Source organism: Grus americana, chromosome 4 (genome assembly GCF_028858705.1).
Source record: "Grus americana isolate bGruAme1 chromosome 4, bGruAme1.mat, whole genome shotgun sequence".
NCBI lineage: Eukaryota > Metazoa > Chordata > Aves > Gruiformes > Gruidae > Grus > Grus americana.
Genome location: NC_072855.1, coordinates 81,700,601 through 81,719,800, shown reverse-complemented (window position 1 = coordinate 81,719,800; position 19,200 = coordinate 81,700,601). Strand labels below are relative to the sequence as shown.

Genomic DNA, 19,200 nt, shown 5'->3' with positions numbered 1-19,200 from the left:
GCTCTATGTAATTGAAGTTATTAATGAATATCAGGGTTTAAAACAAAGTCCTCTGCATAAAATGTCCTCTGCAGAAGGTGGAGGTTGGGTATTGGTGGCGCCACGTGGATTTGTTTACTTCCGCGGATATTTCTCCAGGAAATGTCCTTATAAACATAACTCCTGTGTGCAGGCTGGAGCCAAACACCCCATCTTTTCAGCTACTAATTCAGTTCTTTCAAGAGGATGATTTCTCTGGAAGAGATTTAGCTGAGAGAATTTCTTCGTCTGTCAACTTGGAAGGCAAATGGGATTATATATGTTGGTTTTTTTCTCTACCTGTGTTTTAAAAACAGAACTATTTGTGCTTATTTAGGATATAGCTGATTTGGAAATGGAGTTTAGGAATTGAAAAATCAATGCTGCAGATGCAAGATAAGTAAGAGTGCTGTGTTTCTGAGGTTAAAGAAACAAGCCCTTTTAACTCTGAGTTAAAAGAAATTGCACATATTTGATAGCAGTTTTTTAGGCCAGTTTTGACAGAATCCGTGGCTGCCTTGGTAGACGTCGTGCTTTTTTTTTTCTGAGGTGATCACGTGCTTCTGGTTTCTTGAAGGTATGGCGTTTTAGGTGACCAAGCGGAAGTAACATGTCCACGATGTTCTCTATCTGTAGAGCTGCTGTACCTACGTGGGACTCCTTAGTCATGTCCCCAACTTCTGATGTCTCAAGAAAGAATACTAATTGTGCGGGTGGGGAAGGACTTAATGCTGGCAAAAGGTTTGGATAAGGTCATTTAGCTAACACGTGTACTTAAGGGGAAAAAATTCTTCCTTAATGTGCGGTTAGCCTTACCAGCGCATGTAAGTATGTCTTGGTGTGAGTGTGTGAGTTCTGCTGACCTCTGCGCGGTCATTGTTCCAAAAAAAATACGTGCTTGACCAGCAAAGGGCAGCGTTTCCTCTCTCTTTTCACTAAGCGGTTAGCGCTTTGTGTTAATCGGTACTCAGAGGTTATCTCGGTATTCCAGATGCTTTTGAGCCACGTTTCCCCCCATCTGCAATCCTAAGCTCCTGACTGTTGAAGAGCTAAAGCCACGTGGAGGTATTGCTTAACTGTCGTGCCGCCTTATTTTCGGGTTGGGTAGTACTCGTGCACCAGGCTAAAAATCAGCCGCGAAACCAGGCGTGTCTTTAATCTATCTTTGTTTGCGCTCGCGGTATTTTCTTTTAGGCTGAATGTTGTAATGAGGATGATGATGTTTGCGTTACCCAAAGCGTTTTTTGACAAATTCCCATGTGCAGGTGTTTTTCTTCTGCTGGATTTTAGCTGAATCCTCAAGTCTTAGGACTATAATGGTCTATTCTAGGACATGAACTGAAGTAAACCTTGATTTAATTTTTTTTTCCCAGCACCACCCCAATATCTTAGGTATTTGTGGTGTTAATCATCGAGAGTGGGTGACGTGTCCAAATATGCAGCTGTTCAGATGCTAGAAAGCAGAGCTAGAAAGAAGTTTGGAGTATTCACAAGTATGACGAAATGTCGCTATTGAGAATAACATTTGGGGTTTTGGCCTCTATTCTCCTCAAGTTTGACTTGAAACAGTCAAAAAGTTAAGCATCTGGATTTTTTTTTTTTTTTAAGGTTAAAATTAAAGGCATCTTTCACGCAGTAACCTGACTTCTTTCTGCTGCTAAGGAGGCTACCTTGTATTTGAGCTCAGGTTTGTTTCCCCTGGCCCTAATAAAAAAAGGAATGATTGTTTCTCAGCCTGTACATCTATCCTTCTTCGCAGGAACTGTGTTGTGGAGTACAGCCTCAGCAGAAGGGGAACATCTGAAACCTCTCCCCAGGGCAGGGAGTGATTCAGAGATAAGCGGAGGAAGGTCGCTTTATCCTCCCAGCTTTTCCCACACCCAAGAATAGAACTAAACGCTTTCTTTAAGGAGAAGCTGGAGGTCCCTAGTACATCTGTGTCTGGCAGGTATCTGTGACTCACATGTTTTCCTGTCCCTGAGCTCTACCATTTCCACACTTCAGGTATTTCTTTCCTTTTGTTCGGTGGTGTCCCGAAATGCTTTGCCAGAGGAATTTTCCTTTTTATGCTCTTCTGCAGGTGTGAATTGTTCTCCTCCACAGAATGGTGAACAATGCTTTAATGAAGTTTAAATTTTCAAGTCATGCTGTGACTTAGGTTTTTTCCCCCTCAAGTGCTCAGTGTTGTTCAGCCTCTGTGTCAGCGTGGGTACTAATCCCACTGAAGTCAGGGGAATTGGGCTTGTAGGAAGGTTGCAGTGAGCACAATGCTGCCAAAAAAAAAAAAAAAAAAAAAAGGGGCCATTCATCGCTCCTCCTAGCCATTTGGGAAATGAGTTTGTGGAAAAAAACCTCAGCAACCGAAACAGCGTGTTTACAGTGGATGAGCTCCTTGATCCAGTTTGTCAGGCAGTCGCACAAGAGCGTGTGCTGACGCAGCGGAGAGCCAGGAACTTGGGCAGGGAGGAGGGACGAGGGACGAGGAACGCCTGTTCTGGTGGAGCTACGCGCTTCCATCCCCATCAAAGACACGCTCGCCTTGTCTTTGAGGACTGGAATTGTGAAGACTGCGACGGATCTGTGAGAATTTTGGTATTAAAGGGCAAAGCAGTCCTCTTGACGCGTCCTTTGGATCTTCTGTTTGAAAGCGGCTGGCGCAGTCCTGGAAAGATAAATTGTGCAGAATTTTTTTTTTTGCAAGCAGCTTGGAAAACTCGAAAGCTTCTTGCGATAAAATCAGCACTGACTTGTTTTGTCTCTGGTATTTGTTAAGGTTCTTGAAAGCAGCGTATTAAAGATAGGGAGAAAGAGAGGAACGAAGCGGTATTTTTTTAAACACGTCGCCGTGCTTTTGAGTATCCCCATCGCCGCTTTTGTGTCACTTAGCGCGGTGCAGCAGAGGAGTCACTTTGTACACTGGCAGTCACAAAGCACAATTGTGATCAGCATGGTAATCGTAATACAAATAACCAAGCTGGTTTAAAGAAAAAGAGCACTTTGAACGTAACAGTCTGCTAGATAGATGAACATATGCCTTCTGTCCATCTCAGTCACTAGCAGAAGTGAAAGTTGGCATAACAGCATGCTGGTATTTTTGTGAAGCATCAGCTCCATAAAGGATCTCCTCAGCGACAAATATAGCGGCAAACTTTACGTGCTAAACTTTGAAAAAGGGCTTTTCCGAAGCCTGCGTGTGGGGGAAAATGTTTCTACTTTACACAACTTCTGTGTAAAATCACTCGAAGTGTACTCGTGTCTTTGGGTTGAGGTGGGTTTTTAGAAACCTGCTAGTACGTGCGCCAAAGTTGGGCTCTGCAGAAATCCGTAGTGTCGGGTCGCTGGCCTGGGGTCTGTCTGGAAGGGGGTAAAGTGGGTACCAAGGAGGAAGGGGGAGAGAGCTGTGCGGGGCTTTGCGTTCGGTTGGGTTTTCTTTAGAGCCCGGAACCGAGGCGTCGCAGCGGCTGGCGACGTGCTGTCTTCACCTGCGTGGGACTTGCGATACCCTCTCTAGCCGAACGCTGATCAAACGGCGCTGCTGAGTGCGGGGGGTGCGATGAAACTGATGCCGATGCCGATTCCTCCTGTGCTTTGGAACTGTGGCGTGCTGGTCCGTCCCAGCGTCGCTTCGTTAGGTCAGTGTATGGCCAGAACCTCGGTTAGGTTGTACATCTCTCTGCCTTCGATAATTTTATCGACGTTACTGGTTTGGAAGAAGTGTGTGAAGTAGCGCCACCCAGTAAGCGCTTCCTCGAGTGAATGAGACTCGAAATAAGGTTACTAATAGTACTCCCAATGAACTTTAATTTAAACCCCCCTGGTTTTACATTTAAAAAACCCCCAAATGTTCTCAGGAAAGGCAGATGTCTTTGGTGGTGGCTTTCATTGTAATCCAGAGATGGGTATTGCAGAGTACGCAGTCTTTCCAAACCGTTGGAATACTTGTTAATAGAAATAACTCGAGCAATTGATTTTGTAACAAAAGTATTGTACACACAGTCTGGGACACAGTTAAATTTTTTTTTTTAACCTTTTGTGAACTTCCAGTGCATTTATTAAATTTTGTCATAGTAAAATAATTCCATTAGGCTCTGCCTATTGGATTTAATTAAAACGTCAGCGGAGGGGGAGAGGTTCCGCCGTGGGAGCGGGGTGCACGTACGTTGGGTTGAAAGGGGACCTCAACCTCACCTGTCAGGGTGGCGAGTTGTCTGGCTGTGCTGTTGAAGAGTGCTGAAGATGGTTTGGTTTGGGACTCTTGAAAGCCTTTAGGGTTAGTCTTGGGCTAAAGTCAGGCTCTTGGTGTGAGCGCATCTTGAATCGAGAGGGGCAAATGCGTGTGAGTTAAGGGGTGTATCTTTGCTCTGGTAATCTGAGAGAAACTGAACCTGCGTTCTTATTTCTGAAGACCCAAGCAAGCAGAGGTGTGGGGAACAGGAGGTAGCGAACTCGAGCGAACAAGCACTGTTCGCCTGCAAGTGTTTCCATCTGGCAGCGGGTTCGGCTCTGCCGGCAGTAATGCAGCGACTTCTGCTGTGTGGTCCCCAGTCTGTCTTGATCTTCCAAGTAACTTCAGATGAAGCAAGAAGTGAACAACTGTATTAAAAGAATATAGAGAACACAAAACTCTCTCGTTGTTTTTATTCAGTTTGTGTATTTTTTCTTAGTCCAGCCTTTTCTAACAGCATGCTCTCTGCTAAATTCCAGGTTTGGCATTGCTGTCCGTGAATGGAATAGGTTTTCTAGCCGCTTCAGTCAGTGAACTTGAAGATGCCAGCTATTGGGAGCTTTGTAACAGAAAGAACCATCAAGTACATGGTTATGGGTCCTGCTTGTTTCCGTAACAGCTGGGACAGGTCTCACGATCTGATACTATCCAAGTCCGAATTCATTACGAATGGCCTAGCCGAATGTAGAGCTCTGGAAACGAGTCTCTGGTTCACAGCTGGGAAAAGGGAGACAGGGACATCGGGATCCAGCAGGTCCACGATTAGAATTTGACAGGGAAATACCTTGTGTCGGTCTTCACTTAACTGGATTATTATGCATAGAAGAAAGTGATGGACTAGGCCACTTAAAAAGGAGGAGGAGACTTTGTTCTAGAAAGTGACTTTTTTCTGGTGAAAAGTTTCCCAACTCTTTGCTGGGAATGTACTTGCACTTAAACTATTTGAGGACTGGCAGTGGCTTACAGCTGTTACCTGCAACAAGTGCTTAGATGTACAACGCTAGGCAAGTTCCAGTGTACGTTCATGTAAGTTATATGAGTGAAGAACTGGAATTAAGGAACTAGCCTCCTGCATGTTGCATGTTGTACGGTTACCGAGTCTCGCGTTATTATTTGTTCATTGTGTTCTGCAAGTGCAGAGCCAAAATTGCCAAAAATCCACTGTTTGACAGCAGGCGCAAGAGAAAGCATCTCTATTTGGGAGCTTGCGTACTGGTATTAACGGGGTGAAAATGAAGAGCAACTTCTCCCAAAGTCGTCTTCTCCTACTCACGTAGCAAATAGAGCGCCCAGGTAGAGCAGATGTTAATGAGGGTGGTTTTGACCTTGTACTCAAATTTTCACATACTAATGTGAAGATATCTTGGATGAGTATCTCTTTTAGCATTGGAGAGGTGTTGGCGTGAATGTTGGTGGACTGTCCGTGACTCCTGCGTGTGAGGAATTATTAGTCTGTTTAGAGGCTATCCAAATGCTGCTTGTGTTATAGGTAGCTTTCCCGTCACCGATATTTCACATGTGGAATGAGAAAGGACTGTATTTTAATTTGTTTGAAGAAGGATTCTCCCTCTCCGATATGGTTGTTTTTTCTGAACACGTTCCCCATCTTACTTGTGTTTAGCCCAAAACCAGATTTCTTGAGTGTGTTGAAAGTTCTTGAACTCAAGGCTTGGAACATAGTATTACCCAGTGAAAATGGGCTGCTTAAAGCGGAGAACTTTTATTTAAAGTTCTCTTAGAAAAAGTTCCCTTTAGACAAAAACTCGTGCCAGTAATCTTACACTTCTGATGAAAACCCTTTTTAAAATGTTCATCTCGTGCTATGTAATTTTGTCTCACTGTTGCACCTTTGTGTCAGTGTTGTTTGAAGTAGCGTTGGGCAGTTGTTCCGTATGAAAATTGTAGGGGCTGCTCTGATAAGAGAGACAACGCGCTGGACAAACGAGAGGGCGGAACTGCCGGGATCTTTCTTGACACAGTGGCTTTTCAGTGATGTTCTAGTTCAGTTCATCTTCGGGGCAGTGCTATGGATGAGCGAAGGTATTTTCTTCCCTCCTCTTCCCATGCTTAGATTTGCCTTACAGAATCGAAATCCAAAATAGTCAGGCTGATGTAAGCACTTAGTGGGGAAGAAGGCTTTTTGCTGATTAGAAGGCTTTCTCTCACTCTGTGCCAGGATGCTGCTGACTTGCTACGGTATAAAACTCTACTGAGATGTCAGATTCGTCTAGGCACAGATGAAGACTTATTTGAGAAGTATTTTTATATTGAGCATCTACCTTCTGTTTAGAGATTGACGGTGTACGAATAAGGGGCTGCTAATAGAATTTCAGACTATTAACTTAGGACTCTTGACTTGCGTGTTGCAATCGCGCTTTTGACATCCCTTCTCTTAGAGTTCCTGGAAGAAGTGCTGAAAGCCGAAGGCTTTTGCTTTGAGCTTGCGTGTGCTGTCGGTGAAGCCTTCTGGTTTTCTTAGCTTCCTGGCTTTGTCTTGTGAACTTTTTTCCATTTGTGGAAGTGATTGCCTTTTTCACTGACCCTCCGATGAGAAATCTTGGATAAAATGGTAACGCAGCGTGAATGCTGAAGTCCCCCGACTGTTCCTATCTCTCTGCAAAGTGTTCTCTGGATTACGGAGTCGTCGTCTTCCCTGATGCTGCCAGAAACTGATAGTCGATGGAAGCTGCCCGGTATACTTCACCGGCGTAGTGGTCCTGTTGAGGGAGCACGGATCTGAGGAGGGGTGCGTGAAGGGAGTCGGGCAGCTTTATTCCATTCGACGGGGCATAAACATCGGAGCCTGTTGTCAACAGGCAGTCTTGAAACCTTTTGAGTTTGCTGCAGCCTTTTAAATCGATGTAAAAGGCTTGGGATGTGTTCATCTTGGCACTTTCCAAGGTAGTTAAGCACAGACACCTTTCAAAGGTACTAGTGTCTGTGGAGCTGTGGGAAACCTAGGTCTCTGGAATACCGTGTTAAGGCCCCTTAAGGAATAGAATTCCATCCTCTCCTGCCTTATATGCTTAGCAAAATGAGTAAAACCCAGTGATGGAAAATACTGCACGTGGCAGAAGGGTCTTGAATGCCTTGCTGCTGCTCGAGGGCGAGTGAAGAATATGCTGGGCAGGAGTGAGAGATCTGCCCTGGGAGAAAGCTTAGTTTTTGAGTGGGAAATGATCTTGGACAGTCGAAAAGGTTGTTACATGCTTGTTACAGAAGAAAAATATGTGGATTCGTTAGGGAAGTTTCCTTATCTGTGGGAGGAAACAGAGCTGAAACAAGGCTGGCGTGATAGTAAGGATGGGCAGCAGGGATCATCTTGTGATTGTACGACTCGGGGAATGCTCCGCTGCAGTTTTGGCAGGCAAGTCGGAAATGCTCAGGAGGAGATGCTGAATTCTAAGGATAAGGGAATAAAAAAAAAAAATTAGCTACAAGTATGTGTTAAAAATGGTAGATTTCATCAGGGTAAAGCCTGTAGTCCCCATGTGTTCCCACCCCCACCAATAAAAATTAAAGGAAGAAAGTCGATTGCTTTGCTTTGCAATTCACTAAAGCACGTGCCCGAAGGATGCTGGAAATTTAGTCAGGCTGACAACTGTGGAGATGTGATTGCCGTAAGAAGCGAGGAAAAAGAAAACCCTATGCTATGTGGAAACAGAAAAAGCCGATGAGGGTCGGGACTTGAGGTGGTTCCTGAGGTTTGGTTTTGGACTGACCTGATTTTATGTAATCACGAACCACTGAGGATCAAGGGTAAGGGGTTTGTTGCATCTGGCTGGAGAGAGAAGCTGAAACAGTAGATATGAAGCTCTTGTTTTGGTACCGACGTGGAACGGAGGGTCTTCACAAAATGCACCGTGATAACTGATGCAAACTGATGCAAAACTACTAGGATGTAGAGGTCGTGCTTTTGCGCTATAGCAAGGTTTTTGTATTTAAAAATAAAAAAAAGCCCCGATCCGAGAAGTAGCGGAGAAGAGCGTGTTTAGTGTCTTAGTGGCGGTGCGAAGTAGCTCCTGCCATGATGGAGCGGTGAAAGGTGTACGTGTAGGTGGGGATGGAGTTCCTGATGAAGGCTGACAAATACCACTGCCATTGGACAGGGCAGTGAGCTTATCTGCAGGAGTTCTGACTCCCTGAGGGAGGTCTGTTTGGGGAAACATTCAGTTCTGACTTAGTTGCAGAGGATTTTGAAAAACTCTTTTTATTCTAAGAGCAGATAGGAAGAACTTGGCTCAGTCCAGCACAAGGAACGTGGGTAGGAGGATCATCACACTCTAAAAAAGGAAGAAACGGACCTGACGCAAAGCTGACAGCCAGTATTAGCAGGAGGAGGAGGAGGAGGAGATGTATGTTAGGTGCTGGATAATTGTAGTGTGTCATTTCGAGTTGTTTACCCGTTAGTGGGTCTCCCAAGTAAGTTAGGGTTCTTGCTTTTTTTTTTTTTTTTTCTTTCTTTTCCCTGTGCTGTCTTTAAGATAATGTTGGTGACTGCATGTTTTTGAATACAGAGTAGCTTCAGTAACTGCATGTGTTGTAGAGGGACACCGGCTTCCTAGATTTTTGAGGCTGTTGCGTTTAAAGTGCCATTTTGGTGATCCTCTTCTGCAACCTTTGAGACAGAAAAAAGAAAGTCCAGACTGAAGAAAGAAAGTCCAGACTACAAAAAGCCGTACCTTCAGCGTGCGATGACTCGTGAAGCCTTTCATTTTTTGTTCTGTATTTTGTGGGTGATTTCTTGTCTTAGACATGTTTTGTGCTCTCCCCTTAAGCAGTATTAGGAGTGCTCTCCCCGTACCAAGGCTAAAGCTGCGCCAGCCTGTGATGTGCGGAACGCCGCGGTACTGTCCCGCCGTGCTCACTGCTTTGCTGCTGCTGGCTTGGCTGTGCTGCTCACCCGCGTAGGCTCACACACACGAGTCGGGGCAGCCTTTGAAAGAGCTCTCCGGGTATTACTTGCACGTTGCGTGTTCCTCTAGCATATAAACAAGTGTTCCTGTATCTTGTGATGGCTTTTTTTTTTTGCGTTAGAAGAGCAAACTTGGTCACTTGAAAGTTTAAATGATGGAATTTTTCCCTTTGTGGATTAATTGAGTTTTCTGATTTCACGGGGATTTCTAATCCATCTGAAATGACAGTCTTCTCTTGTCATATTCAACACGTTCGATTGCATTTTGTTTGTGATACATGCCTCGGTTTGCAAGGTGTTTCATGTGACAGCGGTGGGGGTTTTGGTTCTTGGTGCTCTACGCTTAGCGGAAGATCAGGTGTCACACAATTTTGGCAGGAAACCCACCCTGCTTTTTGGTCCTAACTGTCTTTGGGAACTTGTTGATTCCGAGATAGTCTTGGTAGGACTGTTTCCCTACTGCTGGAATGACAAATACTTGGGAAGGCCATGCTGAAGGGGATAACTGAGACGTACTTTGTACTGTATCGAAGGGCTATTTTCAACTCTTTTTTTTTTTTTTTTTTTTCCCATCTCAAAATGATTTGGTTTTTTTAAGTAATGAATGCACTTCATGGTTCTGCTGAATAAGGTGTTGGCATCTGCCCGGGGCACGGTTTAAACAACCCAACCTTGACACTGAGCTCTGTGACTCTGACAACACACAAAAAAGTGTGTTCATATGCTTTGGGACGGTTGGTGACCAGTACTGCTCGATCAGCTGTAAATAGACAACAATGTGCTTTTGTGATATAAGAGTGGGAATTGTCTGATCAATTGTTCAAATGCTTCCATTTCTGGGTGCCAGAATCTGTCTCGGATCAATTGTTAAAATGCTTCTGTTTCAGGGTGACGTAATCCGAGCGGTGCCAGTTGAAAATTCCTGGTGGCCTGTGTGGTACTGGAAGATGGAACTAAGAATCTTTCTAAAGACTCTCCACTGGCTCTTGAGCACATATAGCTCCGCCGTGTACTTTGTCCTGCACAAACGACCGCATTCTTGCAGATGTTTTTATTCTCCCTTTGGTCATCTCGTATGCTTTTCCCTTGGTTGTAGTTACCAGTGCTGTATGGGGAAGGTGGCATAGAGTAAACCAGCCTCGATGGGTGCCCGTCCCGGGCTTTGGCTTTCCCAGAGTACTATTCTTTTGGTCTAACACGCTTCACCGTGGCTTGAAGTAGGACTCTTTGCCCTGCTTTTGACCAGTGCCATGCTAAGTTTGTCTCCTCAAGCTTCAAGTCTTTCCTCTCCCACCTTCTGCCTGGGAAACGTAAGGGCTTCTCTGTGTTTCAGGCTGAGAGAATGTGAGGGGCTGTAATCAGAAAACACGATGGATGTGCACAGCTTGGACGGCTGCTTGGTTTTAAGGTGCCCCTTGTTCAGAAGGCTGCTTTTTAGGTGTGGGTAGTAATAGATGAGAGCACTGACTAGATCGTGTCCTTCGGAGTAAGGCAAAACAAAGATAATGATCTTTCAAATAGGAGCTGAGATGTTTCAAAAAGGTAATTTTTTTTTCTAAAAACAGCTCGCTCAAGTTAATTCCTAGAGCTGGACTTGAAAGCAAGGAAGAAATGGGTTTGTGTTCACCTTTGCAAAGCTGCAGGATAGGTTTCCTGACCCGTGTTTAAAACCCAAAATGGCACAGTGGAAACATGACAGAAGTTAATCGCGGATCCCTCTCAGTAGGAGGGGGTTTTGGTTGGTTGGCTTTTCCCCCCACAGATACCTCTCGTGCAGGAACGGAATGGAAGCCTGCATTAAAGCCTTTGCATTCTACTGAAGATCTCACAGTGGTGTCAAGTAAAGTGTCGGGAATGGGGTTTTTGGGAATTTGGTGCTGCAGACGGTAAATTTTTTGAAGTACTGAGCGAAGTAGCGGATGCCGTTTGGCAAACGAACGCCTCCTTCGAAGCCTGCCGCGGAGGAAAGTGGGCCGGGAGAGGGGAGATGGAAAGGGCACAGCGGGGGCACGGAGGGGATGGGGGCATTAGGATTTTGAGTGGGAAAGCAATCAAATGTAGAGCGTGACTGGCTTTCAGGGGAGGATCTAGCCGGTTGGGTGGTTTGCTGCCCTCGTTGCTCGCGCATAGAACCTGACTCCTCCTGGTGTTTGTGATGGCGTAACACAACCTGAGAAGCTCTGAGTTATTCTTCAGTTAGGGTTTTGTAAAGGGAGTGATGTTGTTGCAGACCGAACTCTGTGGTCTTCCAAGTGGGATGGGAAATGGTTCAGCTCTAGAGGTGAGCTTGTTTCTCCTTCTGAAAATCTAGCACTTGTTTTGTAAAAATGGAGAAGACGATGCTATTGGGTTTGCTTTGTGCGGAACAAACGACTCCTTTTGTTCCTGTGTTATGCTGTCTTTCCATTTGAAAATGTTGTCGGTGTTGTCACACGTGAAGTATCCTAACCTCAGCACTAAGTTGCGTGTTGTATGCTTTGTGCGTGTGATGAAAGGTATTTGCTAATTCTTTCCAATGCTCGGAAGACTGAATAACTTTTGAGTCTTTTGAGACGTGTCTTCTAAACGTTAGGTAGGAAGCGGTGGCTGGTTTGGTGTGGGCTTTTTGGATAAAGGAATCCTTCAGGTTGGCAGGGATGGCTTTGTACTTGGGCTAACGTTGGCGTATGATTGCTAGATTGCGTGTACGCAGGATCAGTTGCAAGGGGCTGCTGAGGACGTTAGTAACGCTGACCTCAAGACGCTGCTCCAGAGGAACCAGGGAGCGTTGTCCTGTGATTCTTTGCACGGCCAACGGTTTCCTATGCGAAGTCAGCTGTGATGTGTAGGTGTCCGTGTGATTCATTTCCCTGAGGGCAACTAAGACTTCTACGAATCTTCTTGACCGTCGAACTTCAGATCGCTGAGCTTCGGCTTCCAAAGGTACGTGTGCCCAGCCAAGTTTGATACAAGTCAGGAAGTCATGACTAGAAGTGATCCTGCAGCAAGTGCTGGCAAGATAAAGCTAAGCGGGTTGAAGTCTGTGGGAAGTGTTGGCAAATGTTGTCTTGTCCTCAGAGTTAACCTCCCATAAGGATAACTCATTAGATGATTTTTTTTTTAAAAATACTATTTAGAACTTAAAAAACCCCACCTGGCTGGATTGCAGACAGAATAGTCGTGGCTGGATTTATCAGTTAACTCTTCCAGGATAGTACCTCTGAAAGGAAACCTGGCCAGCTGGACAGACCAAGTTCCGTCGGTGGTTTGATGAGCAGCATAAAAATTCTTCCACAGCATGAATTCTGTAGGACATGATAAGTTCCAACAACAGGCTCAGGACAAGTTATAGTGTCAAAGATGAACAGCCCGTAGAGAGGGTGCTCCATGAATGAATTCCAGTAAAACAGGGTAAAATGTGGAGTGTTCCCTGAAGTGGAAAAATAGAATGGACCGCTGAGGATGTGTAGAGTTTGTGTAAAATGAGGGACTTTGTGCCAGGCGAGTAATATGTTGTTTTGTGTGGTGTTTTTGGGTTATTTTGTGGGTTTTGGTTTGGGTTGTTGGTTGGGTTTTGGTTTGTTTTTTTTTTTTTTTTTGTTAAAGAACAGACTTTTGAGCAGGAGAACCTAGCTGTGCCTAAAATTTCAAGTGATCAACTAGAAATTCTCTCTGAGGTGTTAGCAGTTGGCCTGGTCAGCTGTCTAAAACCTAGTAAGAACATTTGTGCTGTTAAGAGAGTATTTGTTACAATTAGAGCATTGTTTTGAAAAAGATGGTGTTGATTAAAAAAAGTGATTGCTACTAGCATTTCTTCAAGTCAAAATGTGACTTTAATTCCTTTGGCCGGTAGATCCGTTTGTGCTCTGCTGCAATGAGGGAGGAGATTTTTGTGGGGTTGGCAAGATTTGTTAGGCCGTTTATTTGGAACAGGAAAATTAATACTTTGAGAGCTGTAGGTATGATCGCTCAATGACTTTGACCTGCTCTCTGCAGAACGGGCATCGCTGTCACCTAGTGCTTGAAGGAGCCTGTGAAATTGCATTTTTCTTGGTCCAAGCTACCACTTGATGTTTTGGGCGAAGCAGAAGAGAAGAGTGGAGATGATGATGATGGTTCTCAAAACAACCTTGTGGAGACATTGCTTCACGTGGTCAGCAGTACCGTGGGAGAAAAGCTGGTGGCACCTGCACGCAGCCACGGTTGTAGGGCAGCGGAGGAAGGATGGAGAAGAGGCTCAGGCTGACCTGCCGCTGCCACCGTGCCCTCTCGCAGCACCCCGAGGACAGTCTGTCCGGCCGTGCGGGACTGGTTGGAAGCAGAAGCTCGGAGGTGTCTCGAGCTCTGTTGGGGCTCTGCAGTGAGGTGAGGCTGGGACTTGTCGCGTGGGGTGGCGTGAGGGCAACCTTTCTGAGCTGAGCTGCTGGCTCGGCTGGGGCTGGCTCGTTAAGGACGAGATGCTCCTCGTGTGGCTTCACGTCGGTTCGGTTGCCCGTTGTACGGCGGCGTGACTTGACTGTGTTCCTTGATCACTGGGGTCGCAGGCTATTTCTGGAACCCGTACCGTCTCCTGTTGCCCTCGAGCAGCGGGGGAGGAAAGGATGGGGTGGCTGGAAATGCCGCACGTAGGGCGGGTTAGTTGGTTTCAGGAGGTTTTGCTGTAATGAGAAGCCAGATGATAGCACAGAATAAAATACGGGCCGTCCCATAGATCTGCTTAATCTAAGGGTTGTTTGGGGGGTTTTTTGACCTTTTTGAGAAGCGCACCGTGTTAGGAAGAGCGGTTAGGGTAGCGTGGCAGTGCGCAGCCCGAAGGAAAGCCACCCCAAGTGGGTTTGTGAACTTGGCGGGTCGGAACGAGCGCGTCGGTCCCCGTCCCCGCGTCGCTGGTGCGTGCCCAGCACCCTCCCGGCTTCCCCAGGTACCGGGGGGGAGGCAGCTTCGGGGGCCCCCGGCCGAGCTGGCCCAGGCCTTGGCAGCACTTGGCGGCTCCTGGTGATGTTTTTGTGTGAGAGCTGGGGGCTGCTGCGGGCAGGGGCGTTGCGCCGGGCCCCGGGGTGGCAGAACCACCAACCGCCGAATGAACGGCTGCGCAAGGGCGGTGAAAGGCGTTAGGAAGAACGTTAAGAAGCAGATGGTTCCGTCAGGAGTTTTTTTTTTTTTTCTTCCCCCTTCCTTGATTCTTCCTTTATTTAAACGCTGGGGTGCTCTGGGAGAGCCGGGAGCGGGAGAACCCGCCGCAGGCGCCGGCCGGGCCGTGGCGGGGAGCGGAGCGCAGCGTGCCCGGGCCGGCCCCCCCCGCGTCTCGGTGGTAGGTGCCCGCCCCGCGCGGGTGGAACAGTCCATTTCCTGTTCCCGTGCTGACAGCGGGGGGGGAGCGAGCGTGCTGCTGCCGGCTGCCCGTCCGTCCGTCCGTCCGTCCGTCCGTCCCGGCGACGGCGGGGGGCGGGAGGGGCGGGGGGAGGCGGCGGGGCATGGCCGGGCGGTGAGGCAGGGCGGAGGCGGCGGCCGCCGCGATGGAGGCGTACGTGTTGGAGGACATCCTGGAGGTAGGGGCGGGAGAGGGCCGCAGAACAAAGGGGTGCGCGGGGTCGGCGGGGGGAGGCGGCGGCGGGCGAGCCCCGGGGAAGCGCCCGGCCGCGGGGCCACCGCCGGGGCCGGCTTGGGCAGCGGGGCCGGGGGTGTGTGGGGGGGGGTGCGGCGGGGAGCCCGGCCGCCCGCCCCTCCCGCCTTCCCTCCCGCCGCAGGGCAGGCGGGCCCCGGCGGCCCCGCGCCCAGCCGAGTCGGTTCGGGATGCCGGCGGGGCCTAGGCTGGAGCGCGGGGCCGCCCCCTCGCCTCGGCCTTCTCCCGCACGGCGTGCCTTGAGCCGGGTGCCTGCCGCGCCGAGTGCTCGGGGGCAGGGGCACGGCGCTGCCGGGGGGAGGAGAGAGGCCGCCCGGCCTTGGGGAGTGCTGTGCTGCAGGATGGGCCTGTGCTGGCGGCTGGCGTTGCAGTGCCGCCGCTCCAGCTTTCACCCGCTGCAGAACAACTCCTTCTCGTAACTCTTTTCTTCTTCCTTGCTTTTTTTTCTTTCTTTTCTTTTTTTTTTTTCCATTTGCCAGTGTTCCTGTTTCTTGCAGTGAGCTTGTGTTAGGCCTGTCGAATTTCTGTGTTTCCAGTCGCCTTAGGTATAGCCTGCTTGGACTTCCTCTGCAGAAGTAGGTCCTGCGTTATGAAATAAATGACATTTTCCCTTCTTGGGAGTGAAACTTGAACGTGCTATTGGAGCCAGCTGAGGAGAGGCCTGCCTAGGAATGTTCAAGTGAAATTCCTGGTCTGAGTGACACAGATCTCTATTCCGGATTGTATTAGCTGTAGCAGCTCAAGGAAATCTCTTTTTCGTTGTTGTTCCTGTGGATTTTATGATTTTGCAAGCAAAACCATGATTTCATTGCTAGATGACTTTTCAAAATATCGTGCATATATTCTTTATGGTAACGCAAAGCTGCTGCCTATTACTGCTCTCAAAATGTCAACCACAGCAGCGCCTTCAGTGATGCTTGGCCTGTAGAGGGTTTTCCCTCAGCCACCATACTTAGGGTGCTTTTTACGTTGCTTTAAAATCTTAAATCACTAGAAATATGTGGTATTAACTTCCTTGTAAACCTTGGAACCGTTTAACATGGTTATATCCACAATGTTAACTCCTCAGCGTGCGCTAAAGAGACTGGTGCAGGTGTCTGAGCAAGACTTGTCTACCAGTGTCTGTCAGCGTGGCTGGGTTTTGTGGTGAGGTAGGAAAACCAAAAGTGACCTGGGCTTTCTGCCATCAAACAAACGTTTTGGTACTTTGCTTGTCTTGCTGAATGCAAATGCTGAAAGCTTTTACTTCCCCCCCCCCCCCCTTCTTTTAACTGTAATTGTCATGTGCAGCTCCATAGTACATCAGATGAATAAAGTGCTTGGGGTTTATTAATACTCTTGTTTGGAAAGGCAGTTAGCAAATTAATTGTGTCAGCATAGGAGTATTTTGGGTTTGTACTTGTGAACTAAGCAATAATATCTTGCATCTCAGAGTAGGATGCGGTGGCTTTTTTGTTGATAATTTCATCATGCATTCTTTTCCTGGTCATGAGACTGACTGTATCCAGTTAAAACATCTTGAAAAATCAAGTACGGCTTGTCAGACTTTAGATGTGTGTAGACTATGACCGAATGATGTGTTCGTGCATCTCCAAAATGCTCTCGTAGCATCAGAGGCTCTTCAGAATTTCTTCGGGCATCAGTAGAAGCAACGTAATTGTCTTGCGTTGCCAGCGAGGATCCAGAAGTAAAACTTGGTTTCTATTGTAGCTTTTAACAGTGTGTTTATGATGTGTGTTTATTTTCCCATTTTAGGTTTTTTTTTTTTTTCCTCCTGTGGAGCAGCTCTTGGTGTTCATTCAGAGGCAGCAGCGTGAAGATTGAGAGAACTGCTCTTGCTTAGGCAGCAGAATCTGTCTGGTCTTTGTTTTATTGAACAGACTTGGTACTGCTTTGTATTTAGGTAAATTTGGGGGGATCAGTCGTTGCCTTTTCATAAAATCTTCAAGAATGTTTTCACCTCTAAGTTGATTATAATGTAAAACAGGAAAAAAAGGCATTTCTCTGTAGTGTGCTAGTTAGGTTGATGAGTTAACGTAGAGACCGAGGTTCGAATTGTGTTAGAGATCCTTACCGCAAGAAGCGAGCGGGTGCTTCTGGGGCAAAAATCACTTCTGAGTTAAACATGTAGATAATAATCAAGTAGTTCACAGTTCACACGTTCCAGCTTGCCCTAGTGTGAAGGCTACTTCCTTGGAGAGAGGGAGAAACAAGATGAGCTGAAAGCCTAGTGTCTGCTTGTTTCACTACTGAACTTGGAGGACTGCGTTAGAAATAATTTTTTCCAATGCTTTTTTCCCATCAGAGGATGAAACTAAAATACCTCTTCAGCAAGTTGAATGCAGCTGCAGGCAGAAATGGTCGCGAGCCTGGAGGATTTCGTGCGGCGTCCTGGCCGCCGTGCGCTTAGGCAGCCTGTCGAGAAGGTGTACTTGATGCACAACTTGAGCTGGCTTTGCTGCTGTCAGCTGAAGGTGAACGTGGTCTGGGCTCTGTTACTTGAATCTGGTAGTGAAAGTGCTGTGTGGGAATGGAGTTGAACACAATGTAAGTACTGTGGGGTTAATCTGCAGTTAGCTTCTGCTCGTTTGGTTCTTCTGATGGGTGTATCTTGGCCGTGCTTCTTGGGCGACCTGTGGCCTAACTGACAGCAAGGCTTTTTTTTTTGTTGGTTTAACTGCTCAGTTTTCGGCTCTTGACTGCTGGTGAAGGAATAATTGTGCTACGGGAGACCTTACTGCGGTATGCAGAGAGAGGCATAAACCCGTAGCTGTGTTATTGATGCTTGAGTTAGTCAACAGAACCATTTTCGCAGGAGGGAGAAGAGGAGGTCTGTTTTGTCCTGACAGATGAGGATGTGGTCTGCATTGTCCAGTGCTGAACTCAGACTGACAGCACAGAAAACCACTTAGGAAGCTTGTGACAGTAGAGGGGCAAATTGATATTCCCTGTGTTGGTTTGAGACTTTCCAAGAGAAGCAGCCATGTGTTTTGACTTTCAGGCTCTTTGAAAGCATCTTTGCGCTGGACTTAAGCGGACTGGAGTGTAACGCTGGCCCACGTGCGGCGGTTTCTTTACGTCCTTAGTAAGTGCATTTAAAGAAAAAAAAAAAAAAAACTTTTTAGCTTAAGGTAAATATCTGTCACCTACCCTGAACTGAAACTCATTGTGAACAAGCCTGCATTTCATATTGTGATATCGGGATTAGTTCTTAACTGCAGATGTGGTTTTTTAATTTCGCAGTAGAGTCGTGGGGATATTTTAATAACCTCGAAGATCTTGCCTCGGTTGCGTTGTACGTAGCTGCCACCGATGTGGGGAAGAGGCGAGGTGATACAAGAGGATGGTCCGTTAAATCTCCGATAGCCTCATCGAGCCAGCGCAGACAGTGGAGCATAGGTTACGTGGCGACCAAAAGCTTTACGTGGAGCGGAGACTGCCCTGCTCGGGTACATGGGGGCTTGATGAAATAACCACGGAAGTAGCAGCAAACATTAAATTGAAGAGTAGTGTCTATAATGCATGCTCGGAGATCAGGGAGGCTTCTGCAATGCATATTTTTTTAAATTTTTTTTTAGCTTTTAGTTTTTTAACAGGCAAAGACTTGTAATATTTATAAACTTTGCAGTCTCCTGCTCTGAAGATTAAAATGGGGGTTATATTACAGTATTTTAACTTTTGGGCATTAGTCGCTTTCCCATGTTCCAGTTCTTAGAAAACGAGGAAAGGATTAGCCTGTTGTTCTCATGGTTTGTCTTGGTAGTGTCGTCTGTTCTACCTTCTCCTTAGTTTCCAGTCTTTTTGAAGAGTTTGCCTGTATGGAGCCAGCATTGGCTCCTACGATGTTCCAGCACGGCCTAGTGCCTCGTTGCAGTTGTTCATACGTTGTCTGTCAGATGAACAACTTCCTCATGTGTTATTTTCAAGTAAGTTGGAGCACCGCCATAGCGTGCCTTTTAGCAAGGCATCATTGCTAAGTTTGGGCCACGTCTAGTCGCAACCCCAGGTGATGAATATTGCAAGTTTATGTTCCTGACTGCGTCCAAGGCAGTAGGGTTTACTCTTAAGGTTTACTCTGAAGAGATACCGAGCTAATGTTAACAAGAGGACCCCCACTTAAATGCTCTGAGGGCTTTTCCCCCAATGACGTTTAAAAGGTTTAGTTGAAGGTGGTGGCAAGGCAGCCGGAGTGCGGTATGGAGCGCTGTACGTACTTCAGGAGCTGGGCTCTTGCTGCGGAGCCGTGAGGCTGTTGTCTGATAGTCTGAAGTAGAAATGAACTTCTTGTCGGGATGTCTGTTCTGCTGAAGAGTAGGTGTGACCTTAGGTTTTGTTGGTCGTTTAGATGTGGTCAGCGTTGGTGCACTTGTGTCAGTCGATGGCTAGTTGATCATGCCATAGTTTGCCCAAACCTGAAGAAAAGCAGATGGTTTTGCTTCT

General features: G+C 47.0%; 1 protein-coding gene across 6 annotated transcripts in view; it reads left to right on the top strand.

The window, feature by feature from the left end:
• ANKRD17 (ankyrin repeat domain 17) overlaps window positions 1-19,200 on the top strand; it is a 92,359-nt gene that overhangs the window by 6,580 nt on the left and 66,579 nt on the right. The window contains exon 1 of one of the 6 annotated variants that reach the window (XM_054823033.1): window positions 14,603-14,686. The exons of the other annotated variants lie outside the window; for them this stretch is intronic. Coding sequence (XP_054679008.1) covers window positions 14,654-14,686 — 33 coding nt within the window. The 5' untranslated portion in view covers window positions 14,603-14,653. Of the gene's footprint in view, window positions 1-14,602; window positions 14,687-19,200 lie in introns of those variants that run through there. 6 annotated transcript variants of the gene reach the window in all.